At 38.1% G+C, this 17221-nt stretch overlaps 1 protein-coding gene across 1 annotated transcript in view; it reads left to right on the top strand.

The window, feature by feature from the left end:
* LOC118205429 (cubilin-like) overlaps window positions 1-17221 on the top strand; it is a 140862-nt gene that overhangs the window by 122719 nt on the left and 922 nt on the right. Inside the window, exon 17 of the mRNA XM_085814393.1 lies at window positions 8370-8606. Coding sequence (XP_085670519.1) covers window positions 8370-8606 — 237 coding nt within the window. The remainder of the gene's footprint in view (window positions 1-8369; window positions 8607-17221) is intronic.

A 17221-nucleotide genomic window follows, 5' to 3' on the forward strand; every position in this document is an offset into this window, starting at 1 on the left:
ATGTTTCTAAAAAGTGCCAAGTCAATAAAAGAGGGGGCACCCCGTGAACCATATCTAGTGGGGGAATCCGGCGCAATAATTTTAATTTGGGCGCACTGAGCCCATTTTAGGAGGCCACGACCAGCAGGGTTTGATCTGTGACAACGCCAATGCTGATGGTGACAATTTAAATCACCAGCTATGATAAGATTGTTTGAAAAATTGAGCAGTTTGTTAAAATCTACCACAGGAAAATTTCCACCTGGTGGGAGATAGGCAGAGATCATAACTAGGGAAGGCGAATTTTGAATAAAAATTTCGATAATTGTTGCTTCAAGTTTGTTCATATTTGGTGTGTCAATTCTGCGATGAGGTATTGAATTTTTTATGTAAATACAAGTGCCACCATGAGAAACATCACGTGAATCTGAAGCTTGTCTGTCATTTTTATATAGTGCATAATTTACAAGCTTGGGAGCTCTCCCTGGCTGGAGTTTGGTCTCTTGGACAAAAATGATATCAAAATCCTTCTCTTCTACATAGTCTCTAAACTCATGAAATTTGGAAAGAATGCCATTTGCATTCCAGGTGCATAGTTTAAGATTTTTCAAACCTTTCAAAGTATTGAATTTTAATGGTTGTGGGAATCAGAGAATTGGAGAGTGACATAACTCTCAAAGATGTAGTAAGCCGCGTCAGCACCAGATGGAGCCACTCTGAGCTGCGATAAGGCGTTTTTGAATTCCAAAAGTAATTTGCTCTGGTCAATACCAGGCTGGTTAGAAATTTGAATTATAGCCAAAAGGATTTCGGTGCAATTTAGATTCGAATTTACTCCAATGGGGACCGATAAATTTGGAATAAGTGGGGGTGCAGTCTGTTGCCTACCCGTAAGGGAAGCAGAGTATGAAACTCCAGGGCGAATATTATTTGCACTGGGAGTGTGTGCAGCCGGCAGTGTTGGAAATGTATTGTGTTGTAAATTAAATTTGTTCGTGTTGTCAACGGTCTGACTGGGCTTGGTACTTGGTTTAGCTGGCTGTCGATTTTTCGATCCTGGAAATCTCGGGCATGATCTCCAGTTAGCTGCATGGCTCCCGGAGCAGTTGGCACATTTATTTGGTTCTTCGAAGGGCTTTGTGCAGCCTTTCGCCTGATGCGGACCAGCGCATCTTACACATCGTTGGGGTAGCGTACAGACCTCCGAAGAATTAAAGAATCCCTGGCAACGCCAGCATTGAGAGGGACCTTTCTGCCCTTTGAAATGCTTCATTACCACTTCTGTTCCAAGGAGTTCGGTGACTGAGTAAATTTCCGTTGCTTTGAGGCTATTGTGAATTTGTAGATAGAAGAGAGGCATTGGCATTTTGGTCTTGAATTTCTTGAGTTGGGAGATCTTGTGGATTTTATAACCAAGTACTTCGACCGCAGTCTGCAAAACGTTGATCGGTGTGTTGGAGGGTAATCCCCTAATGACCACTTTGAGTGGTCTGTCCGATTTTAGTGTGTGTGACTTAAATTGTATGTTGTTTTCTGTGAGAAATCTAACGACTGTCCTGTAATCTGATTCGTTAGTGGTGGTGAGGCGTAGAAATTCAATATCTTGTTTGGATTGGACAATCGGTGCGTGTCTGCGTAACTGATTTAGTAGAAAGAACCAATCAGCACGCGGTTTAATGAATATGGGTGGTTGTGTTTGAATTTTAGGTGTTGGAGTTTCAGCCGGCTGCTGCGTTAAGTTTTCTATGTTTTCTGAGACGTTTTGTATGTTTGTGTAAGAATTTGATGTTGGAATGTTGTTAGTATTTTCGTTAGTGTTGGGTAGTTTCTTTGCAATCAAGTGTTTGGGGGGGGGACTGCAAAGCCGTCACATTCGACTGGTCTGGTTCTCTTTTTGGTATCAGGTTTTGAATTTTCTTTGGGTGGGTCTGAGGATGAGGGTGAGTTAGATTTTGGATTTTTGGTTTCAGGATCTGATGCTATTGTGGTTTTTTGAAATTCTCTAATAAATTCTTCTTCTGTTGCAGGTAGGGTGAATAGATTAATGTTGAGTTTGGTGCAAAGTCTGTGTAAAGAAGATAAAATTTTCTCACCCTCATCCTGTAGTTGCTTCATCATCAGTTCCTTGTTGGGAGTTTCCGATCGCTGTAAGCGTTGAATGTCGAACAGTAGATCTGTGTGTCTAGTCTTCAAAGCGTAAATCTGTAGTGCACTTTTCGAAAGTTCGTGAGCAGAAGGAGTTGAGTGCGTTGTGTCCATATCCGTTTGTACTTGTAATGGTTGAGAAATCGAGTGGTTGCCTGCTGGAGGCGCCGTATTCGAGGTTTCTGTTTTCGCATTGCGGAGCTCAGAGCTCGCACGTCTGTCGCTCTTGGCGTCCATGATCACACTGACTGACTTCCTTTCCTTTCCTTTTCCCACTATTGCCGTGTGTAGCTTGCTGATAGCAAGCTGTATACCGGCTGTCATGAATTAAAAAGTACATTGCAGGTATAGCAAATGCTTGAGTGTGTCCGGAGGACAGGATGCAAAATGAAAGAAGGTATGACAACTTTGTCACATGAGGCTATAGCGGTGCCTGTAGGCTGGAGAGATGCTGGTCCGAGTTTCAGGTACAGTGTGCATTTTTACAAATATTCAGTGCATAAACTCATCAAAGTGCATTTTTCTCACAACTAGAAAGACTATATACAAAAGTAAAATTCCGCAGGGAGTCCAGCAGAAGCAGTCAAAGATATCTCTTAGTAGAGGTCTTTTGATTGGCTGTTGAGACTTGTATGCGAAAATCATGAGAATTTGCTATTTACAAAATATTCAATTGCAGAGACATAAAAACATACTTTCCAGTAAACTAAAAGTTAAATTAAATAAAATAAAAGAAATTTGAAACCAATAGGAGCAGTGAGAGATCTACAGTAAGCAGTAGAAGACTTTAGTTCGTAGTCCCGTGGGAGGTCACCCTCCCGTGCCTTGACCCCGATAGTGGCTGCTTAACTTTAAGCATTTCAGTTTTCCAAGTAAACACAGGGTAAGTTTGGAAAGTTCTGATTTTCATTGAGGATAAATGCAGTAAATGGTCTAAGGTGCCTGTCTTCGTGCAATATTTCATATTCAAAGAGGTTAAATTGACGCATATGATTGCAGTCCTGGGCTTCTCTGAAGAAATTCCGATTTTGCTTTGCGATGAACTTATCTAAGGGGTCGATCTTGAGGTCATCTTGTAGACACTTATTTGTCACGAAATAATGAGCATTCGTAATAATCCTGAGATAGCGGTTCTGCACAACACATAATTTATTGAGGTCAGTTTTGGTCAGGGCGGCCCACGCTGGGGAGGCGTAAGTCATGATCGGTCTGATCGCAGACGTGTAGATGAGCCGCTTTTTTCCCAGGTCGAGAGTGGAGTATTTACCAATAATTGGGAAGAGACATTTGATAATTTGTAAGGCCTTATCCCTGACGTAATTTATATGGTTAGTCCACGTTAAGCGATCATTTATAATCACTCCGAGGTACTTGGCATGGGGAACAATTGGAACAATTTCGTTAAATAGATAAAGTCCTCTTTTGACAGGTGTGTTTATTTTATTTCTGCGTATGAGGAGAAGTTGAGATTTGGCTGCGTTTATTTGGACTTTCCATTGCGCGCACCATCGTTCAATGCTAGGAATGACATCTTGTAGTTTTTTGATGGTGTGATTCATATTAACAGACTTTACTGCCAGGGCAGTGTCGTCTGCATAACAGGCCAAAATAGCGTTATTTTGAGATGCTTGAGGAAAGTCAGCAGCATAAAATAGATACATATAAGGTCCTAGAACTGACCCTTGCGGAATACCGCTATGGATATTTCTAGACGAGGAGATAGCACCGTTCACACAAACACAAAAAGTCCGGTTTGTAATGAAGGAGTGAATTGTCAAGATCATTTCTCGGTCCACGTTAGCAGTAATTAATTTGGATATGAGCCCCTCATGCCAGACGCGGTCGAAGGCTTTCGCCACGTCCAACATGAGGAGAGCAACACTTTGTTTGTTATGCAAAGCAGAGCCACAAAAGTCAGTAATGCGTAACAACTGCTTCGTAGTAGAAAGGTGCTGGCGGAAACCAAATTGTTCCGGAGGCAACATGTTTAGATAGGATTGCATACGTGAGAGAATAATGCGCTCATAAATTTTTCCGAGCACAGGCAGGAGACTAATAGGTCGATAGCCATCTGGTTTCGTGTGGTCCTTTCCAGGTTTAGGAATTAAAATAATTTTTGCACTTTTCCACTGCTGTGGAAAGTAGGAGTTAAATAAACACGCATTTAAAATGCTAGTGAAATTCGCTACTGCACAGGGAGGTAACATTTTAACTGCAGTATTAGAAATGCCATCATTTCCGGGAGCTTTGCGTGATTTGAGTTTTTTAATAATTTGAGACACTTCTACAGGGGTAGCAAATTTGGGAATATTTCGTGCTGTGGGGGCATTTAGCCAATCTTTCACATGAGTAAGGGTGAAAAGTTCAAAGTTTCTGTCCACAGGCCAATCATTTGGCGTAAATTGTAGTTCCAAATGCGAGGCGAAAACATTTGCTTTATCTTCATTTGAAAGGGCAACAACTCCGTTATGGAAGATGGGACGATTGGTAACAAAATTTGCTTTGAGGTTTTTTATTAAAGTCCAAAGAGATCCGTCACGGAAATCTTAAGTTGCACATTTTTTCACACCAGAGTTCGTCCTTGTGTTGCTTCACAGCAGTTTTGATGTCCCGGTTTAGGCGATTTATCGCCCTTTTGGCGACAGGATCCCAGGTAAGGTTGTAAATTTTTCTGAGGCGATTTCTATGCCTCATCATTTGACGTATTTTAGGCGGCAGTCGGAAGAGCGTGTTTGTATTTACAACTGTATCACTAGCATTTTCAATAGCCCTTTGAATTTTTGAGGTAAATGAGGATACTGCAGAGTCGATGTTATCAACACAGATCAAATTTCTGACATCAAGAACACTGTCTTTCATGAAGAGTTCATAGCGCTGCCAGTCAGTAATTTTCCTAGTGGAAGCAGTATTACTTTTGTTCACTCCTAAAGTAGCAATGATCGGTAAGTGATCCGAGGATAGTTCGTGCAATACTTCAAGCGTGATAGGGATAGTTGTGGTGGACAAAACAATATCCAGAATGTCGGAATATTCTATTCTGTCCGGGCGATAAGTGTATTCGTCCGGTGTGTAAATAACAACAGGATGGCTTAAAATGTAATTTTGTAGAGTTTTACCGTTTGTATTTCCTTTACGGCAATTCCATGCGATGCTCTTGGCATTTAGGTCTCCTGCCAGGATCGTAGGAGTATCAGGAGGAAGGATTGAGTCTAGTAGGTTATAAGTTAACACATTATGCGGTGGATTATAAAAAGCACTGAAATAAATATTTTTGTACACCGGAAGGGTAATGCACACTGTAATCAGCTCGCAACCAAAGTCTTTACACTCTTTAACTAGGCAAGATGGTAAATTTCTCTTCACATAGATGGCGACACCTCCGCCTCGATGGCTAGTTCTATCACAGCGATAGATTCTGTAGTTGGAGATATTCAGACTGTAACATCTTTGAGCATGTGTCTCAGTAATGAGCGCGAAGTCAATATCGTGCTCGTACAGAAATTCTTGCAGTTCTGAGATTTTATTGCGGAGACTATTTGAATTCCACACCATGAAGCGGATTAAATTTGCCTTATTAGTGTGTTGGCCCATTATCTGAGATCACATTTTCTTGAGGTAGAGCGTTTTTTTCTTGGGTTAGTTGCTTGAAGAGCAGGGGAAGTCCAGAATTTTGAATAATTGCGACAAAGCTTTTAAGTTCATGTAGAATGGTTTTAGCTTCGCTTACCGCTTCAGGGGCAAGTCCACTGGCTAAGGCTTGCGAGTAGGATTTGTTACTAATTACTCGATCTGCATAAAATGATGGCTGAACCTGAGCTTTAGGCTTTGGAAACTTTTCACAACCACGAAAGTTCGCAGTGTGTCCAGTCATCTTACAATTCGCACACGTAGGGGGAGTATTCTTGTCTTTTTTACATAAGAACGATTGATGAGCGTCTCCACACTTAACGCACCGAGGTTCATGGTGGCAATGTGTCTGAGCATGGTGAAATCCCTGGCAGCGAAAACACTGCAGGGGTCCAGCTCTACCTCGGTATCTTTTTACTTTAATCCTCATTCCTAGGATGAATTCTTCGTCGAAGATATTTTTACTTTTTTCCTTACGATCCAGGGTGATCAAGAAGAGAGGCATATTTATGACTTTTCCGTCTCGTCTTCGTTTGAGTTGATTCACTCTGATGATGCTATAACCTTTTTGAGTTAAATACTCAGCAATTTCGCTTTCGTCCGTGTCATTGGGGAGATGTCTAATAACAGCCTTAACATATTTGTTTTCAGGCAATTCGAAGCAGTGATATCGAATACCTTTGTCTTTGAAGACCTGTACGATTTGTTTATAAAGCGCAGGGGATTTGGATTGGATTTTAAATCCACTCTGAATTAATTGACCAAAGTAATCCTTTTCAGCCTGCAGATTATAACCGATGAGGAGTGCTTTAACTTCTGAAAATTTGAATCTTTCATCTTTAACCATGATAGGCGGTGGTTTTCTTGAGCTCGTGTTAGGATTGGTCGATGGTAGCGTCAGCATTGGTTGCGGACTGGGAGAAGTGTCCATGACGTTATTTTTTGGTGTTTCAGTAGCCGGATCTGCGACCTGTACTTCTGGGGCTGTATCCATATTATCAGAAGTTGTTTCCGTGGTCGGCTCAGCTGTCGAATCAGAGGAATTCGTCAGGGTAGGCTTTCGAGAGGGTTTTCTTGGTCTTCTAGTAATATCTCCTTTAGGACCTGAGTCCGTATCGGAGCTGTCTTCATCCAATGCTTTATATTTTTTCGATTGCTCTTCATCTGAGCGCGCAGGGCTGCTGGCTCGTCTGGCATTAGTTTTGTTGATTCCAGTTATTGAAGAATCGTTGTCATTAACCTTAGGAGCTATGTTTGGTTTGGGGAGAGAAGTAGAAGAACGATCAGCATTCAATTCTCTGTCGATGAAAAGTTTGAGACGACGAAGGAATTTAAGGTCTCGTGCATCTTTAGATGAGAGAGATCCATCAGCTTCTTCAACGCATTCTAAGTTGGTAATCTCAGCGGCAATAAAATCAATCATTCGATCCATGATGGAGCGGATGGCAGAGAATATAGCAACGGGGAAAGCAATCAGAGTCTATTGCAATGCCGGCCTACTGTTACAGCGGCATGCACTCTGATCAGGTATAATAAAAGAAGAGTTCTAATATCACAAAATCAGGAGCGAGCAGATGCACGTCTTACATGTACGATAGTCAAAACTCGAAATCTCTGGGCACGTGGCCACGCAAGCGCGGCGATTAGGCCTAGGACAGGATGATGAAATCGAAGAACCGGATCTGGTGGAACGAGCACTCGCAAGCGACGTGCTACTCTCACGAGGGATACGACGAACTCTCTGATGAGGACTCCGAATCTGAAGGACTGACTGACTGCGGAGCAGCAGGGTTTATATAGCTTTCGGCCTGTGTTCGAGAACATTCTGGGCTAAACCGGTAAGAATTCGTTTCAGAAGGTTCTCCAACCGTCCATGGTATATCGCCAATTTTATCGCCAAATGTGGCAACCCTGCTTTCCTTACTAGTTTATGGCAACCCTAAAACTGCTTTGCGGGGGAAGCCATCTTATCGCGCCTGTACATTTCGTAACAATATGTACACGCTTAGCATCCAACATAATACCTGAATTTCAAGCTGATAATATTTATTTTTGGACAGATTCGTCTACTGTACTAGTTTGGATACAAAGGAATGAAGTATGGGACGTATTTGTTCACAACAGGATTAAGGAAATAAAGCGACTGACTTCTATTGAATCTTGGAGGCACGTACCAGGATCACTGAATCCTGCTGATTTGCCCAGTAGAGGATGCTCTGCTTCTTATTTAATTAAATCTAGATTGTGGGAAGGTCCTGAATGGCTATATTTATCACCAAAAAAATTTGTGTCATCCGTTTTGAAAACTTGTATAACCTGTAAGCGTTATTCAAACAAAAATGTTAACCTACCAGAGTTTAAAATGTCATAAGAGCTGTACAAATACTTTCGCGTGCTTATTAAATTAATCTACCAGCACGCTAATCTTAAATTTAAAATTAGGTAAAAAGCAATCTTATTTTTGGCGTAGATTTTGAATAAAACTTTATAGATTTTGCGGTTGGTCAGACATAGATCCCTGATCCTAAGATAAAAGATATTTTAGCGATATAAATTATGAAATTTTATAAAGAAATTTGCTACACTTATGCTAATTTTTTTTAATATAAAATTCATAGGCTGTGAACAAGTATTCAGCACTGAAACATTCCAAGTTATCAGTCCGGACTATCAGACTGGATCTTACCCAGACAATGTGGACTGTCAATACACCATCAAAAAATCCTCCTTTCAGGTTTGTGCCTTACAAGTGAAGTTCTATACATTCGACGTTGAACAATCAGAAGACTGTTCTAAAGACTTCTTAGAAATCGCCGAACAAAAGATGTGCGGTCGGATGGAATACGACTCAGTCCGTAAGAATATTTTTTCCATTTTCTGCACTTTTCCACATCCTTTTATACTCCAAGTACAATATATAATATTCGTAAGTTTATGCTATTTTTAATCTTTTACGGATTTGTAAATGCGTAAGAACGATATTGAAAATCTGCATGTTGGTGGAAGTAATTTGTTCGTAAAGCATTTAAAAAGCTACATAAATGACAGCCAAATAGTAAAATATCATCTTATAATGCCATATCAAACTACCGCTGTCTTCTTCCTGCGCTAATATTTTGTCTGAGTTAAATTGGTTAACGTTGATCAAATATTATTAACAACAGAATATTTGAATGATTCATTTTGACTAAATGCAATATTTGTGAATTAACTTGAACTTGTTTTGTGAATTAATCACACGTACACGAAGAATTTTATTTAGCATTTCATTATCAGAGTCAATAAGATATATTAAATTTAGTTATAAATGTATTACAGATTCCTCATTTAACTCTTTAATTGCTCATTTAACTCTCTTTAAAATGTTAGGACTTTAAATAAGTGTATTTTCCTTTTTCCTTTTTTAACGATTTTCATTCTACCGGATTTTGATTAAACAATGCACCTCTATTAGAAAAAGTCATAGCATAAATAAAAATCTAATTTTCTCTCAAAACCAAAAATTACGACGGTTAATCAAAATGTATTCTAACAAATACACTGAGTATATAACGCAAGAGCAATGACTTTTTTGCTCAGCTTTTTCGTAAGACTACTCGAAGGAGCAGCAGACATTTTTACCAACCTCAATGTAACTTAACTGAATGTTTCAAATGGCTAATACACAGACTGTAAGTATTACACTGGTTATCATAAATTAAGGAAAAATCACGATTGCTGAAAAAGCTACATGTAGAATTTAATGAAACTTACCCACAATATACAACACATAGTAAAGTATCAAATAACATAAAAAGGAATTACCAGACAAATATGGTAGTATAGAAATTAGCACATGTATAAAATGAACAAATCGAAGGTGTCAGTTTGCTATAAGAAAAGTACCTTCAATATGGAATATGATCGCCTCTAGAAGCAATACAGCACATACAGCGATGTGTGATGCTTTCAATTATGCGGTCTATCAGTTCCATAGGAAGCGAGAGCCATTGCTCTTCCAAAGCAGTTGCAAGAGCAACAAGAGTCTGAGGGGCGGATTGAGAGCAGCTAGGCGTCTCTCTAAAGCATCCCAAACGTGCTCGATAGAATTCAAGTCCGGGGATCGAGCTGGCCACTCCATGCGCATAATTGTTTCCCGTTGAAGATAATCATCTACGATGCGAGCCCTCTGTGGTCTTGTGTTATCGTCCTGTAACAGGAAAGCATAACCTATTGCCCAGACACATGGGCGTACAGAAGCATCAAGGATGTCATCTCTATAAACCAGAGCATTCACGGTTTCCCTTGGAAAGACATGGAGGTCTGTGCGCCCACCCCAAACGCAGACACTGCCCCTTCCGTATGCATCTCTTTCACGGATGTTTGGCGGATGATAACAAGTTCTAGGTTCACTCCATATCAAATAACGCCTACTATCGCTTTCTAGACTAAACCTGGACTCATCCGTAAGGATAACCGCCCTCCATTGATCAGGCGTCCAGTGGACATGTTGTCGTGCCCACTGAAAACGGTCCCTCCTATGGTGTGACGTAAGCGGCACACAAATGGCTGGTCGCCATACATACAGACCACCTTCGCGAAGCCTTCTATGCACAGTTGACATTGACACGAACCATCCGGTTCCTGCAGCAAGGGAGGATCTAAGAAGAGTCGGAGTAACGGTTCTATTCCTGCGTGCACATAATGTCAACTATCGGTCATCGGCGCTCGTCGTAGCAGTTGGCCGTCCTTGGCTTAACCTCTTAGATGCCGAATCTGCGGTTTGAAATTGCCTTCAAAGTCTATGAACCACAGAAGGACTCACATTTAACCATCTGACCACTTCTGTTTGACTTTGTCCTGCCTCTAGTCTCCCAATTGTTCTCCATCGCAGTTCTGCAGGCAAATGATGCCTGGAGGTCATTGTTACGAATTGGCTATCTCAGATTTCTGATTTGACTGTCACAATGAAATATGTGGGCTTGCTCTCAAACATGGACTTTTATGCTCCTAGCAGATGACGTATTCCGAAAGCAGCGCCACTAATTTGCATATCGCAGTTTTACTCAGTTACTCTTACTTGGCAACATATTCAAATTTCACACGGTTTGGCTTATTTTTGAGGGAGTTATCGCTATTTTTGTGATTTTTCCTTAATTTATGATAATTAGTGTATTACGTGAGACGATCAATTACTGTAGATTAACGCTCAAGAATTTCCTGAAGAAAACCGGCCAGTCCTAAAAACTTGAGGTTCCCACTATTGGCTGAGTGGTTAAGACCACCAAATACTGTGTAGCAAGAATACGAGCCAGTTTCCTTGGAGAGCTATTCCTCTCCTTAAGCAGCCCGCCCTTGCGTGTCTTGGCATATCACAATGCTCTAATACTTAGTTTCTAGTGGCCGTTACGGTCAAGGAGGTTAGAATACAGTGGCGGCTCGTAATAAGCACTGTGGAACTGCAGCACCCCCTATTTTCACTTACTATTTTTTTAATATTTAATATAGTGCCCTTTAGTCTATAATTCTTTCTTTATACTTTTACAATACATAATCCTTAAGCTTAATGTCAGTAGCCATCCCCTACTTTGTGGAAAAGGTATGAAATTTTTTGTTTGGGAACTGCGCGCTTCACAGTTCCAGCGACGGGTGTTTGGCTGTTCTGCGCATGCGCAAACAGAAAAGCAGCACGCGAGCCGGGTAGAGAGAAGAGCACTGTCGCTCTTGCAGTGCCGAAATTCTGGCATGTTGTTGGAAACGTGATTTCTTTTTACTCCGCGCGTGTGGTATTCCTCCACAAGGTGGAACTTCACCATACGAACCATAAACAGAGTGAAAATTTTCAACCTTTTAAAAAATTGCCTTACTGAAATTCAGTCAACGTCAAATGCACAAAGCAACAGTAATTTTAAAATATCTAAATGATGATAATTTCAAGTTTTGCTTAGAGCTTTTTTATGAGATGCCTCATGTTGAAATAATATACAACTAAATGCAATCCAGAGAAATTGTGTGTTTAAAGTTAAAAAATATGTAACATATTTCACAACTGCTATTTTAGAATTAAGAAACTCAAAATACTGTGAGAATTTTTCAAAGACACTGATGGCAAAAGCTAAGGAAATATGCGACTTTATACTATGTATTGATATAATGCACAAGTATTCTTCCACTAAAAACTTAGCAGCTGCTAAATTGTTAAACAAGAAATGCTTTGCTAGTTTTAGGAATGAACATTCTACAGAAGAAATAGTACTGACCACTGAAGCATATCCAATGATTGACAAAGAAAAGCTTGAAACCGAACTAAAAGTATTCTATTGTGAGTGTGATATCCATGAATACTGCAAATTAATTGAGCTACTGAAATTTATTTTCGAAAATAATCTAGATATGTCCTTAGTGAAATTACGAAACAGATAAAAATTCTCTTGAGAGTTCCCATGACTACATCAGAGGCAGAACGCTGCTTTTCAACATTGAAAAGAGTGAAAAATTTTCTAAGAAGCACTAGGAATTCGGAAAGACTAAATGCGCTTGCAGTGCTTTCGATAAAGAAAAATTTCCTCAGTTTTCATCCAGAGATCTAGGAGAAAATTATTGATCTTTTCGCGCAAATTAAAATAAGGAGAATGGATTTCATTTTTAAATGAATAGACAAAGATTGAACTGTAACAATTTTGGTTAAAGTAATTAGGAAATGTTTAATTTTTTTCTTGTAAGATTTCATGAAGTTTCAAAATAAATTTTCTTTTTATACATGTTTGTTTTCTTTTAGACAATTGTGCCCACCAGCGGCCGAGCGGTAAAGACGCTGAACGCTGGTAGTTCGATCCGATGTTCGAATCCCGGGAATGGGTTGGCTGCATGGGTGTTTTTGTGGTTTTCCCCATGTGTAACGTGTATACGAGCCAGTTTCCCTTAGAAAGTTCTGCACGAAGGCATCCCTCCCTTTAGGTAGATAGCCCTCGTGTGCTTTGTCATTAATTAAATAATCCAATCCTTAGACAATTTTTAAAGGTTAAATTTTTTTGGAACAGCACTCCCACTAATTTTAGCCACGAGCCGCCACTGTTAGAATAGCCTTCATGGTTATGGCAGGGAAATCATGTAAATGTAACAGCATTAATATGCAAAGAATTTTCGACGACCAAAAAAAGCAGAATCAATCAAAGATCTAAAATCAAATTTTCATTTATAGTGTAGTGTAATAATATAAATGGAAGATTCTTAATTCACAGCAGCTATAGTTAACATTATGAAGGTCGTCCCCCCTTTCTTTAAATCTGCAGGTAATAACGAAAGTGACATTAAACGAAATTAAACATTTTTAATAATTAACATAAATCTGACTGGTTTAAAAATATAGTAATATGGTTTGTAATCAAATATATAGGCACTTGATAACATATTTATATGTTTTAACCAAGAACAAAGTAAGTTCACAGAAAAATGAGATAGTTTTAATTTTAACAAAAAATGTCTGGGGACTCCAAAGGAATAGAACTGAGACTTTACATCGGAAGAATGCTATTTACATACCCAGTGCTTTGCATGATATACAGTGATCGAGCGTTTAATTTGCTCCAGGATTTGAAACTTTTCTGGAGGACATTTAAATACACGCAGTGATTCAAAATCTTGTATGCCGAAAATTGTAAAAGATTAGAAAAGCGTGTTGTGGAATGAGCTGCAGAATACGAGGGCAACAAGAAGCTACGAAGATTTCGCCAAAATAATTTTTCAGCAGAAAAAATAAAGTACACCAAATTTAATGGATATATATATATATATATATTTTCAAAGTTTTCAAAAAGGAGTATGGGTTGTTTCAAAACACACTGGGTAGTCACCTACGTCGTTCATACCGTAGATGAAAGTGGAAAAGCTGGATCGAAGAATATGTATTATTTGAATGCCAGACGCAAACTAGTGGCGTAGCTAGAGAGGACGGTCCAACTTGGACGACACGTTTTGGGGGCGACATTTTTCAAGCGTAACGTTATTTTATAGGGGTTACTCAGGTGGGTCATCTCTGGATAAAGTATTCAAAGAAATCACCACAAGATTATATTCAATAGCTACATATTCTTGTTGCATTCAAAGAAATCATTGCTATTGCTAGGGAAAACGAAATGGAGGGAAAGGCCCTTTTTACAGTTTGTTCTAAAATTAAATCTTCAGAACAATGTTGAAATACTGAAATACTAGCAAATTTTCATCTCAATTACTGTAAATGTTAATAGTTGTGAGAATAGTTTTTTAAATAACAATCATTTAAGGAGTATTTAAGAACTAAAAAAGTTTATTTTGTATTTAAAAAATCTTTCTGTACTGTCTACTTTACAGCAACTAGAAAAATTAAGTTGGTTTCTACTATGTCACTAGCGGTAAAGTAAAATACTATAACAAGGGTGGGCAAACTTCATGTCATTAAGAGTCGCATGTTGGAATTCAGGAATATTCGAGAGCCACAGCTAAATTTCCCCAAAACCACAAATCCATATTTACATCATTTTAAAAGTAGTAAAACTGGTTTGATAAAAAGGACATTTAGTAATGTTAGTTTAAATGTATACAGTGTCTCACAAAAGTGATGGGACACTTGCGCTTTACAAAAAGAAACTGTAGTAAAATAAATTAAAAAAAACATGTACAAATTTTTTGTGGGTGTGTTTCATACTTAAATTTAATAACAATTATTACATAACATACATTTTCTCAAAATATTAAAATATTAATTTAATAAAAATACAATTGTTAAGAACGGAGCAAAAAATGTCTCACATAAGTGATGGGACACTTACTTTTCCATCAAATATTTATCCAAAAATTTTACTTTTTAAAAGGTTTTAATATTTTGTTGGATTTGCTTTTACTTTTAAAACATGATTTAATCTTCTTGGTATGGATTCGACTAATTTTTTTATGATTTCTGGAGCGATTTTACTCCATTCTTCTTGAAGCAATGATTTTAATTGTTGCTTTGAAGAAATGGTGTGTTTGCGAATTCTTGATTCCAATTTTTGCCAAATATTCTCTATGGGATTTAATTCTGGAGATTGTGGTGGTGTTTTTATTATTTCAGGATAGTTAGTTATACAGCGGCCAGAGTCTAGCGTTCAAAGCTGTGTGCTTGGGGCCATTGTCTTGGTAGAATTTAAAATCGTTATGAAGATTCAATTTTCGTGCTGAAGATTTCAAATTTTGATTTAAAATGTCAATATACTTGTATTGATACATTATACTGTCAATAAAACCGAGATTACCAACTCCAGCGGATGACATACACCCCCATACCATAACTCCTTCTCCACTATGTTTTACTGTAGGCACCAAGTTCTGTTTGCGAAATTCTTCCCTGGGTTTTCTCCACACCAAGATTCTACCGTCAGAACCAAATATATTAAATTTACTCTCATTAGCAAATATAACTTCATTCCAGCAATCAGAATTCTTATTTATGTTGGATTTTGCGAAAGCCAGTCTGAGTTTTCTATTCTTTTTCACTTACAAAGAATTTTTTCCTGGCTGCTCAACCTTGATATCCAGCAAATCGAATTACTCTTCCAATAGTCCCAGGATTAACAATTACTCCATATAATGCTTGTAAATCAGCAGCAACTTTAGGAGCACTCATTCTTGGATTTTTTTTAATATTTCGAACGATAATTCGCTTTATTCCATTGGATAACTTTGATGGTCGGCCAGGTCTTCTTTTATCCTGAATCATATGATTCTTTTTATATCGTTTAATGATATTGAAAACTGTTGAATGACTCAAGTTAACTGTTTCAGCAGTTTCTCTCATAGATTTTCCACGTTCAATATGCAAATTAATAACTAATTTTCGAATTTCAGGCAAAGTTTCTTTTCGTTTAGCATTCATGGCTGCACAGAAGTAAAAAACACAAAATTTCCAAAACAAACTGGAGAGAAATACTGCAGACGATTTTATAAATTATTGCCAATTGCTTTTGAGTAAAAATAAAAACCCCCAAAAATATTTTTATTGTAGTACGTAGTAGTATCTAATGCTGTCCCATCACTTATGTGAGCCATTTTTTGCTCCGTTCTGAACAATTGTATTTTTATTAAATTAATATTTTAATATTTTGAGAAAATGTATCTTATGTAGTAATTGCTACTAAATTTAAGTATGAAACACACCCACAAAAAATTTTTACGTTTTTTAAATTTATTTTATTACAATTTCCTTTTGTAAAGCACAAGTGTCACATCACTTTTGTGAGACACTGTATATTGTATTTGCACAAGAGCCGCACGCGGCTCGCGAACCGTGCTTTGGCCACCTCTGTACTATACTTTTAAAATGCTGGAACTGAAATTTTTCTTCAAATATACGCATAGAGTTTAAATATCTTTCGCTGTATGCCATACTAACTTTTTTTTATTTATTTATTTTTTTTTTTAAGTTGTTTATATATCAAGAGAGATGGTAAATTCAATGATCGCTCCAATCGCCGAAGTAAGGGGCTGCAAAAGCTATGGTTACGCCACTGAAATTAAAACCAGGAAATAAAACGTCCACAGAAAACGTGTAAATGAGCACACACAAACAAATACACACACACACACACAAAAGGCAGAAGGAATGGACACTCGATAAGTGAAAATTATCAATATAATGGCTATACGTCAGAGCAAGCAGAAAATGTCCCTGGTAATAAAGAGAATGTATAAACAGTGCGCCTAAAAATTTGAAGACTAAATTCGAACAAAATCGAAAATTGAAGGAAACAACATTCTTACTTCTCAGCCTTCAATATACAATTCCTATAAGTTTATACAAAGTTTGATTCGTTCATACAATTGCTTGATTCTTTCGTAAAACTCATCTTTAGGAATATTATGTCTGTGGTTACAATTTTCTGAATCTCTTCAACAGTACTAAAATATCTTTGAGGTAAGACTTCATCTGAGGCAACAGAAAGTAATCTTCAGGTGCCAAATATGGTAAATAAGCGAATACCTAAGAATTGTAATACGTTTCTTTGGAACTGCTTGAGAAAAATGGAATTCTGTAACAACACATTGTCCGTGCAACAGAAAACAGTTTATTCGATTGAAATTGTTCGTTTCATATCGCGCTTACTTCTCTTCAGAAGTCAGTACATTATATCTTTATAAAATACGTTTCTGAAATCGAAATTTCTATGGCTAGGGCAACTTCAGCCACGCAGATGACTGCCAACTTTTATCAGGATTATAAGAAAGTACAAATTTTCATTTCCAGTCAACTTTTTTGGAGGCAAAAGGAAACAAAAGAAAGTGAGGATTAATTTCCGTTTTTACAAACTATATCGAACTATGCCGTCGAAACTATGACACCTGATGCTCACCGACTCAAAGCAAACGATTAATTGCATAGAAAATTCTGTCCGAAAGCAGACGATATTTTACGAAAAACTAGTTGAAATATAATAATAAAATGCTGTCCAATATCGTTTGGCAAGTAACTGGAACTTGT

This window comes from Stegodyphus dumicola, chromosome 1 (assembly GCF_044657685.1).
Source record: "Stegodyphus dumicola isolate Sdum_Otavi_A_Nest chromosome 1, ASM4465768v1".
NCBI classification, from domain to species: domain Eukaryota; kingdom Metazoa; phylum Arthropoda; class Arachnida; order Araneae; family Eresidae; genus Stegodyphus; species Stegodyphus dumicola.